The 10,800-nt window shown below is 50.9% G+C and overlaps 1 protein-coding gene across 7 annotated transcripts in view; it reads left to right on the top strand.

The window, feature by feature from the left end:
* The first annotated feature begins 599 nt into the window (after nucleotides 1-599).
* The window catches only part of NFIB (nuclear factor I B), a 226,093-nt gene continuing 215,892 nt past the window's right edge, over nucleotides 600-10,800 (top strand). For 5 of the 7 annotated variants that reach the window (XM_014843520.3, XM_044757067.2, XM_014843517.3 and 2 more), the window contains exon 1: nucleotides 8,114-9,221. In XM_014843520.3, coding sequence (XP_014699006.1) covers nucleotides 9,192-9,221 — 30 coding nt within the window. In that variant the 5' untranslated portion in view covers nucleotides 8,114-9,191. Of the gene's footprint in view, nucleotides 964-8,113; nucleotides 9,222-10,800 lie in introns of those variants that run through there. The other 2 variants (XM_070495807.1, XM_070495806.1) reach the window with 2 other exon arrangements.

Below are 10,800 nucleotides of genomic sequence, written 5' to 3'. Positions count from 1 at the left end.
TCGCCCGCACGCCGCGGGGAGGCCCTGGCCCGCGGGAGCACAAAGGCGCGCGGCGCGGGGCGGCCCCGCAGACAGCGACGCCTCCCTCCCCGCCGGCCCGCCCTCGCCGCGCTCCGGCCCCCCCGGGCGGCACAAAGAGCAGCCCCGCCACTCGCGAGGGGCCCGCGCCGCGCCGGCCGCCACACCCACTCGGGCCGCTCCCGCCTCCGCCGCCGCGGGCGCCCTGATGAATATGCATCGCCGCGCGCCCGCCCTCCGCTCCTCCTTTCGGTTTCCTTCCCGCCACCAGGCGGAAGCGAAGAGCCGCGCTTCCCGCGCGCCGGGCCGGCTGGGGCGGGGCGGGCGGCGAGCGGGAGAAAGAGAAAGCCGGGGCGGCGGCGGCGGCGGGCCGGGCGCGGAGAAGGGGCGCGGGTGAGTGGCGGTGCCGGGGCAGCCCCGCCGCCGGCCAGGCCAATCCGAGGGCGGGGAAGGGGTGCGCGCGACCCCGCGGCCGCAGCGACTGCCTCTGTCCGGCGCGCCCCGAGTCCCGGCACGGAGGCAGCCCCCCCTCCCCCCCGCAGAGCAGCCCTGCTAAAACAACAATAAACCCCAGCAAACACATACGCGCACACACACACTCACACAGCACTCTGGACGGCGTTCAAGTCAACCACAAGAATCAGTCTTCTCCAAGTGACAGGAAGGAGAACTGGATGCCCAGACAGAGGGGCTGCCTGCTTTTAGACTTGACTTTTACCACCTCTTCTTCTCCGGCCAGGAATTGTGGCATTGCAGAAACAATAGTTACATAAATAAAAGACTACTCCCGGATGGTTTTTTTTTTTTTTAAACGAAACACAAAAAGGGACACCAAAACAACCCTTCAGAAAATCCACAAACCTGTACCTGAGACACGTGAAGTCAGCGGCCCAGGGTTCTGTTACAGACTCAAGATCTCTTTATTTAATGCAATACAGTGCGATGGTATGTGGCTTTGAAATGATGGGTTTTACTTGCTTGTCTTGTTCGTCCCTTGCACCCCTTTCCAGCCCAGGGACAGATTTTTTTCTGTTTGCGCATTATTAAGTGTTTTACCTAAATGTCATTTCTGCTTTACAGGTTGAGCTATAGTGCTGGATTTCCAGACCTAAGGCAAATATGTCTCTTAAGCTTCCTAACTTTAGTACATGTGTCACACTTTTATGGCGGGAATCAATGGATAATATTGTTGAGTCCAAACAGTGTGAAATGTAGCATTTTTCCTGCTTCAACTCCCTACTTCTCCCCCTCCCGCCAATGCTGGAAAAAAAATAACTGAAACTTTAGTTGTACCCTGTAGCCATTCTCTTTTGGCAGCATTCTTCACTTTAAGGTGATTATGCACAGCTTTGTTACATCTTCTCATTTGAAGGTTCAATTTTTTAAGTGAGGGAAGTACTATTTAGCTCTGATTGGTGTGTTGGAGTTTTTAAAATCAATCTTCATTCCAAAGTTTAGTTCCCCTCACCCCCTTGTCCCTGAAGTTGCAGGATCAAATTATTAGCCCTCCTCCTGCTCCCCCGCCCTTTTTTTAAAAAAAAGATTATGATGGATTTCTTCCCGCTCCTGTTAATACTTTTTTCCCCCCCCCACCCTGCTGTTTTTGCTCTAGGATTTTTTTCCCTTCTGCCTAAGTCGGGGTGGGTGTGTGGGTGTGTCTCCCTTTTCCCTTGTGCTCTCTTCTCCACTACATCTGGGACACATTTTAATGCACAATATCCCATCCATTAAGTTGTGGTTGAATGCGGGGTGTGTGACGACTTGGCAGCTTTCACGTTGAAGGGGGGCGGGGAAGCCAGTTTCGACTTTGACACAAGATGCCGAAGTGGCGTGAGTGGAATTATTATTAGGGCTGTGAACATGGCCATCTTCTCCTCGAGTTAGAAGAACTGCCATTGAACTTGAGACGGGACATACAACATCTCCAAGTTCCACGCCCTCCCCCCAAGTACAGTAGCTGGCAGGGAAAAGGCGCCAAAATACACAAGATTAACTCTAACTTTCTTTGAACGGATCTTATAGCACCATCTTTTGTAATTTTAACTTTCCAACAGGCGGGAAAAAGTTAACTTTTGAACCCATACTTGAACAGACATTTAAATCAGCCCTAAAATGGAATAAATCCAGAAAGTCATACACGCCTGCTTATGTGGTTAGAAAAGAATGCACGTGTAAATAAGCAGGGTGCATGTGTGTATCTGACTGGGGAGTTCAAGATTTAATCAAAATCAGAATTAGTGTGACTTCTGAGTACATTTACTGTATGGGGGGGAAAGCATTGTGTGGCGAAGAAGCTGACCTTTAAGCAGCCTAAGTAAAAACTGCAAAGAGTTGTGAAACACAAAACGTTGTGGTTTCCAGTTTTACATTTGAGGTTTGATGTTTTCATTTAATGGTATGAGAGATGGAGCAAGCTCCAGTGCTGAAAAGTCCCTATTAAATCATATGTGGCCAAAGGTCAAGCACTCCAACTCACTGATACAATATACTGCAGATTCCTGCCTAACTGATGGGGAGCACAGGAAAAAGTGCTTGGCAATAAAAGTATTAGAAGGGTAATTATCGTCCGTGGTTGCGACTGCATTCTTGTGCACTGGGAAAAGGTTTTTACTGGCCCGGATGAATTTTAAAGCTGAGTATTGTTGAAAGCTGTTTTAATAGGAAATTGATTAGCTGAGTGTTTCATACAATAAATGGTGACAGTTTCATTGTTTGATGTCCAAAATAAATTCCTTTTATTCTTTAGCAGACACAGGCATCCATTTAATTTTAATATGGTCAGACTGAGCAGCAGCATAATTATGAGTGAATGTAATGTCACGAACATCTGTAACTTTGCTTTTGGAGTTTGTGACATCACACGAGTGGACAATATTACTGCTTTTTGAAATTTATTAACTTACTGTGTTAAAACATTTCAGGTACATTTCAGAGATAAAGTTTGCTGAACATATATTTGGTATAGGCTCAAGTGTTTGTTTTTTCTCTTTGTAATTATGCAATTGTTTGCTAAATTTTAATTTGAAAGTTAAAATGCACAATTCTGTCCTTAAGCATTGTTTTGATTTTGAAATAGAATGGCAGTTTTCAAGGGAAGAGTTAGAGAAAGGGGTGCAGAAAGTTTGCGTGGGTTTGCAATGTACTTTCTACGCTTCTTAATACAAAACATAAAGGCTACTTGGCCATTTGGGATAAAGCTTTCTAAACATCTCTCTAAAACCGATCTGTTTTCATATCACAAAGGTGTATGTAGACAGCAACAAAAGCCAATTTACACATAGAAATAAAATGATGGTATAGTTTTACTTTAAAGGTCAGCTATTTTCAAAAAGAACAATAACTACAACTCTCTCAGTACCAGCAGGGACGAGACTGTGTGTGTGAGTGTGAATGTAACTTTCGAAGTATTGGGAGTGAAATAAGACAATTATTACCAAGGTTTTCAAAGTTTAAAATAAATCACGCAAAAGTTACAGGGCAACTGCTGACTTTGTAATCCGGGGAGTAAATGTCTTCAGAAGTTGGGAATCTCTGTTGATGAACTGGCCTCATTTCTGTAGAAAAGTGGAAACCGGCTAACCTTAATGGAGGACTCTGGCCCAGTCAGTGTTCAGATTCAGACGGAGCTTGTAAACGTGCCCGAAATGTAGGCATACTTAGTGGGATGGTATTTTTTTTTTTTTAAGTCGAGTACAGGCATTTCAGCAGTGATGTTATTAACAGCGTCATTTTTCTCATTTAGTTTTGTCCTCAGGGGACACCAAACAGCTCCCAGAGGAGGGAAAAAATGTCCATGGTTATTTGTTTCAGTGAAAGGCAGAGTGCTGGCAATGGGGGTGGGGAAGCTACCCGGTGGTGAATTTTCTAGTAGGGAAAAATTGCTACCCTACTTTGACAGTAGTAGTTTAAAGGCTGGGAGAGCTGGGCATGATTTTGCAATTCCCATCAAGTGCAGGCAATTTCAGACCGTGTTGGTTGTTTATATATGCGTTTTTGAGTGGATTTTTTGGTGTTCCTCCTTGTGGATATAAAATTGTGTTTTCCAGGCTACACATGTATGATTTTTGTGGTTCATTTGGAAGGAGGAAAGGTCCCTGGGCATGGTAGTGTGGATACTTGCAGTTTTGCAGGCCTGTTTCCTGGGGTCAGGAGGTCATCTGTCTCTTTTGTATTTAGTTTTAAAATATTGATATTGGCGATGCAGCCAGGGTGTGTGGAATTGTTGAGCCTCCCCTCAAATCACATGCAAGAGCTAAAAAAAAAAAAGTCATCGAGTGCATTGAAAATGACAGCTTTGTTAAGCTCCAAGAAGCCTTTCCCTAAACTGCCCAGGATTTGCAACCTGTCACTGAGTTTCTTTAGAAGGGAGAAGGTTAAAAGAAAATCAATATCAGAAGATACTTGAGATGTCAGGCTCCTCTCTGGAGGTCAGTGAAAAGCTCCAATTGGGTACCATTGCTTAATTTTTCAAATACACAATAGAGTTGTGAAAAATCCAGTCACCTGAAGCCCTGGCATTCTTTCTTGAACTCAAACTATCTGTCAGAGAAGAAACTTTTTTCCTATAAGATGGCAAGGAATAAGTGATCTCGGGAGGAGCTCTTGAGGAAATCTGAACTATCAGATTTTCCTGTTGCTGCAGGAGCCTTTCACTTCTTTCTAGCTGCTCGAGCCAGATTTTTGGGTGAATGAAATTGGCCAGTCATACCAGTGTGGGAGAGAGAGAAGCAAGAGGGTTTAGGAGAGGTAAGTACCACAGTCTAACAAGTGTTTGTCCGTTTTGATAGTATCAGAAGCTTTTCAGAGATACTTTGAAACCACTCAATACCATGGCACAGACATCCTGGAAAAAAGGGAAAGTGAATAAAATGTAGATACTTTCTCACTTCCTCCTCTGGACTCTTCTACCTGGCATTTAAAAGATTGGTATTTCTCAAACCAAAGATAGTGGACAAGTGTTGTGCTGAGAGAAGCCAGGTGTCCCACACACCAAAATCCAACAGTTCCTCTTTCCAGAAGGCTCTCTTAGAGTTCACCCTGGGAAGGCCTGCAGTGACCTTGCCATTGGCTGGACAAGACGCAGTGTTTTGGGGGATGTTAGCCATCCTGCCCATGCCTCCAAGGGCTGAGAGGACAGTCAGATAAGCCCTTCCAGGATGTCTCTGTTGCTCCTTCTTTCCTCCCTTTTGGTTTTCCCCACCTCACCATTATTCCTTTCTCATTTTCCTTTTTCTTGGAAACAAATCAAAACCCCAAGCATCCAACCCCAAACTACCAAGCATCCTCCACACTCATCAAACCATACCCCCCACAAGCGCCCTACAGACACAGAGCACCTGAAAGAGATTTGAACCCCTAAGTGATAGGCCTGGGAGGCCCCAGACGTCATCACTTCTCTGGGGTCTTACCTGGGTCTGCGGCTGCTTCTTCCCCCCTGGTGCTGCTGCAGCTTTTTCGGCCTCCTCTGTGTCATAGTTGTCAACTTTTCGTTTTTTCTTTTTTAAGCTTGTGAGAAAACTTTTGGATGCAACCTAGTTTGGGTGGCAAAAGGAAATGGTTTCTGTTGGTAAGGGAAACTAACAAGGGAGGAGGAGGGGTAGCGATGTCTGCAGACACTTGCCCAGGGCTCAGCACTGGGCCTCTTTTGCCAGGGGACAGCGGCTGGTTCTGGGATCTCTGGCTGAAAGGAGCGCTCTCTGGGTGCCAGGATTTCACTGGGGGTGGTGTGGTGAGGAGGGAGGGAAGACGGGAGGGAGGGAGGGAGAGAAAGAGAGAGATGGGCGCTCGATTTTTAAAGAGACCCCGAAATAATGGCTGCTCTAAGAGTCGGGGCATTCAGCGAGGTGTGTTTCAAGGACAAGAGTGCATTCGTGCCAAGGGGAATGTCTTTTATGCTAAATTAACTCTGGTTAAATTGAAAATTTGTTCAAAGGGAAACTCCAGTAGTTAAAGCTGGTATTATCAGTAGCGCTTCCCCGCCCCTCTCCCCTCAGACTCTGGTCTGAGGGTGAGAAAAGGGATGCAGTGTAACCTGCAGTACCAAGCGATGCTTTGGTATTTTTTTTTTCTTTAATCTCAGATGAGATGGCCTAAAAATTTCTGAGAGAAATGAGTGTTTATCTGGATTAACCCCTACTGTCACCTCATTTCTTTCATCTCTAAAGACTGTCAACTTTATCCTGGCTTTTCACAAAGAAGGAATGACCCACACAAAGGAAATTAACGTTGTCAGAACGCGACTAGAGGATTTGCCTCCGGGGGAGCAGGAAGGCTGCTCCCAGGGGTGTGTGCCCTAAAGGGTTAACTCGGGGAGTTCTCGAAATTTCCGCGACTTTACCTGTCTTCCCACATCCACCGCCCCCCTCTCCCTGGCCTCCTCAACCCCCCAGCCCCCAGCGCCTTTCTTCTCTGAGCTCCTGGTTTACGGGGGCTGCAGCTGGTAGACTTGGCAAGCTCGCCTCATTAAGAGCGCTCTTTGAAAACGGACTGTGTTTGAGCATTTCCCTAATGAGGACAGGACGGGGTTAAAAAGTGACCATTTCATGGTTGACTTGACCCTGCCTACTTTTCTTGATGTGTCGTTGTGAAATGCTTGATGTGGATAACTCCCACTTGGTGAAGGAAAAAGTCACTGGATCCTTCAGGTCCTCAGGGGGGAGGTGATGGGGGGACGGTCGGCAGAAGCGGGAGAGACAGAGAGAGAGGAGAAAGTTGGGGGAAGAAATTGAGAGAGAGGAAGAGAGGGAAAGAGGAGAGGGGAAGCAGAGGAGAGCCTCGAAGTACCCCAACAGCACAGCTGGAAGCGGGGGCGGCCTTGCCCTGGGGCTGGGGCAGTCGAGTCCCCTTCTGGGCCCCAGCTGCCCCCAGCTGGGCAGACGCGGAGCCCCTGGCACTCACTTTTCCTCTCTCCATTGTCTGGACAGCCTTTGCTACCACCTCTTCTCCACCCATCCCTTGCGGAAAACCGGATTTTGGGGGCGGTGTGTGTGTGTGCCTGTGTGCGCGCGTAGAAAGGGTGCAAGGCAAACCGCCTCGCTCCAAATACCCGAAATCAAGTTCATTCACTCGGGCCTGCCGCTCGGCTCGGTGGGGTGGGGGCGGGGCTCTCGCGCGGGAGCGAGGCGGGCGCGGCCGCCTCTGCAGGGCGGTAGCGACACACGCACCCCGATCGAGCGCGCGCCCGACCGCCCCGCAGCCCTGGCGCGCCTCGGCCCAGCCCTGCTGCACCCCGGCGGGAGGGAGCCGCCTTCCGCCGGCGCCCCGGGCCCCGGGGGGTGGGGATTGGGAGCCGGCCAGCGGGGCTGCGGGAGGAGGAGAGTGGAGCAGGCCTGGGAGGAGGAGGAGGAGACGGAGGAGGAGGGAGCAGGAGGCGGCAGCGGCTGCTGGGCCCGGTCCTCCCGCTCCGAGCGAGGCCACGTGCACGGGGCACCCCCAGGGAGGGCGGCAAACCGCGGCGAAGCCCTGCGCGCCGCTCCGGTGGAGCTGCCTGGGGTCGCGGGCTCGCGCTGGGGAGCCCCCGGCCCCCTCCCTGCGCTGGCGCGCCCCAACTACTTGAGCCCAAGTTCGCTCAGGCCCCCGCCTCTTCGGCCTCCCCCTCCTCCCTGCAGCCGGCGGGCTTGGCGGACCGCGCCCGCCCCGGGTGCGAGAGTCGGCGCCCCAGCCTGGGCCCCGGGGCGGCCTGGGTGTGAGGGAATTTTCCATTCGTTCCTTTCTCGGCCCAGACGGGCTCAGTGCTTCTCCCACTCGGATGTTCCCGCGGCTTAAAGAGTCCGCAGCGAGCACAGAAATACCTCTTCCAGGGCGGGGGTTTTCGGGGGTGTGTATGTGTGTGGGGTGGGGTGAGCTGGGGAGGGTGCGGGACTTGCCCAAAGGGCAGAAAGAAGATCTGTTTCGGAAAAAAAAAGTCATGGTTCTGTTGCACCGGTATGAGACCTTTAACAAATGAGAAGAGAGAGAGAGAAGCAAGAGGAGGAGGAGGAGGAGGAAGGTGGGGGGCGGGGGGTGTAGAGAGGCTGGTGCAAAAGGAATGCGCGTTTGCAGGAGGAGGAGTAAAGCGATGATTGTGTAATTAAATAATAAAACAATCCTTAAGTCTGATTTGGAGAGAGCTCGAGCGGGGTCCAGAGGGTGGAACCGGTGAATTTTTCAACTTCCAAGTTTTGCAACGAAAGAAAGCGCGAGAGGGAGGGGAAAAAAGAGCCCAGAGCAGAAAAGAGAGGAGTTTGGAGCCGAGCGGGAGAGCGGGATTTATCGTTTGGGATTTTTCAGGAGCTCGTTCCGATCCCCCTGGGCTCTGGGCAGCGGCGGCGGCGGCGGCAGCAGCAGCCTCCTTGCTCGGCCAGCCGGGTCAGACGCGGGGCGAGGCGGAGGGCGGGCGGCCCGGTGGAGGAGCCGGCGCGGGCGGCGGCTGCAGCTGGGGACCGCGCGCCGCGAGCCTCTTCCGCCCGGGAGACCTGCGCTCGCGCCCCCTCCCTCACCCCGGCCTCTCCCTTCTCCCCCACCCCCCGCCCCCACCCTGGCCCTCTCCCGCGCGCGCCCCGCCACCCGCGCGCACTCGCTCAGCTCACGCTCCCCCTCGCGCACACACATGGTCGGCTCGCGGCAAAGTTTCGCCTGCGATCGCCACTCGGGGATCCTGCCGCAGTGCTCGGGGCTGTAACCTTGAACTTTCCCAGCGCGGTGACACATTCTCCTCGCTCTCCCTCCCGCCCTCTCTCCTGCGCCCCCCTCCCCGCCTTTTTTAAAAAAGCATTTCGCCACCAACCACCACCCCAATCCAACCCACACCGAACCTTCGCGCACCCCCTAGCCCCCAACAACAACAACAACAACTGCAAAACAGAAAACAAATTCCCAAACCCAGGCGAAAAGCAGCCAACACCGGCGGCGGCGGCGGCGGCCTCGGCGAGCACGGCCAGCGCGCTCGGACTGCAAGAGGGTTAAAAGTGTAGATTGGATTTCACCCCGGGAAATCTAGCACGCCGAGTGAACTTGAATCTTTGGCTATTTAAGGAGGACTGGGTTTGTTGTGAAGTTGCGGTGATCCAGCGCAGAGCCCCGTCCTGATTGATCGCATCGCGGGGCTCAGATGACTGTAAAATGAATAGATGAAATTCTTGCTTCTCGAAGATTTTCTTGGGCATCTCCGGGAAAGTGCGTTTTAAGGCGAAGTCATGATGTATTCTCCCATCTGTCTCACTCAGGTACATGTCTCGGTCGCTCTCTCCAGCTTTCTCTCTAGCCCGAAATGCCTTTGTTTTGTTTTGTTGCTCTGGTCTGCGGACAATTAACGGCTTTCGTTAACCTCCGCACACCCCAGTCCATCGCCGAGCAAGTGGCCCGGAGTTGCGGCTGGATTGCGGGGCGGCAGGGGAGCCAGCGCGCGGCCCCTAGCACACGGCCACCTCGTGCGTCCAGCCCCGCGCCCTGGGCACGGAGAGCGGGCGCCCGCGCGCTGCCAGGGCGGCTGGGCCGGGCAAGGCTGCCTGGGGGTGGGCAGGGCCCGGGCCCATGAGCGCTAGCCCCCTTGCGGCCCCCGAGTGCCTGCTGCGGTGTCGCGCCCCTGCCCAGGGTGCCCACCACCCCTCTCAGTCGCTCGCGCGCCGAGGCAGAGTCCGGCTTTAGAGGAGCTTTCCCGGGGACTGAGTCCTTATAAACAACTGGTGAACTTGGGCGAGGGGACTCCAGCAGGAGTCCTCGTGGGCGCCTCTGGACTCCACTATAGGCGGTGGGCGGGCGACGAAGCGAGTCGGAGGTTGTGGTCCGGGGACCCATTCCTTTGCTTAATTTGGGGATCTGAGACTCTGGACCACAGTGATCCGCACTTTCAGGTTTCCAGTGACCACACCACAAAGGCGGTCTTTACGTTGACACGAGTTAGTCGGTCGTGGGGAATGTTCAAGACTTTTAGAACATGTTCATTTTGTAGAGACCTGTTCGTTTGAGGGTATTTGGGCGTCTAGCTCGTAAGGCAGAAAGTAATGCTGGAAAAGTAAGGTCATTTTAAAAAATTTTACTTTGAAAATTGTCCTAAGACTTTAGGAACAACGTTATGAAATAATGTACTGGCTTTATACTTTTTTGAGAACACAATTTATGTAAATTTTAAACCAGTCGGTCAAGTGGGTAAGTGACGAGATCGAGCAGACTTACCTGGGGGCAGTTTTCCTCGCTGCCCCGCTAACTAACCAACTGACGAACTAACTAAATATCTTAGCCCAGAGTTGTTATTTGAAGCAGTATTTCAAACCTTTAAAGGTGTGGGACAATTGTCTTCAGCTTTCAGGAGGATGTGTCCCCACTGGTAATTGATAACCATTTTCTTTGACATTGACATAAAAACTAAATAGTTAAACAAGTGTCGCCTAGTCGTAGCTGTGTTACAGTTTTTTAAAAATCCAATATCATGATGATGCATTTTTATAATAGACAAATGATTAAGATTTCAATTGTATGACAATTAGAAGCCATTGTGATTCAAAAGGACTGAGGCATTCATAAATTGTGAATGAAGATGAAAACAATGATAAGGCTTATTCAGTGATTGGATACAGTCCTGTAGCTTTTTGGCTGACACATTTTTTATTGTTTATATTTTGTTTGGCATCTGAGTATGATTAACTTAGATATGGCTATTTTCAGCAAGTAAACGTGCACTTTAATTTAACAAAACTGGAAAAATGAGTTGTTGAGCTATTTGTATTTTAAAAGCTATGAATAATGGCCAATAAATATGAAGATGAAACTGTTTCAGGTCTAACAAATTGCCTTTAGTTGTAAAAG

This window comes from Equus asinus, chromosome 23, assembly GCF_041296235.1.
Source record: "Equus asinus isolate D_3611 breed Donkey chromosome 23, EquAss-T2T_v2, whole genome shotgun sequence".
NCBI classification, from domain to species: Eukaryota; Metazoa; Chordata; class Mammalia; order Perissodactyla; family Equidae; genus Equus; species Equus asinus.
This window is presented reverse-complemented; position numbering and strand designations above follow the sequence as displayed.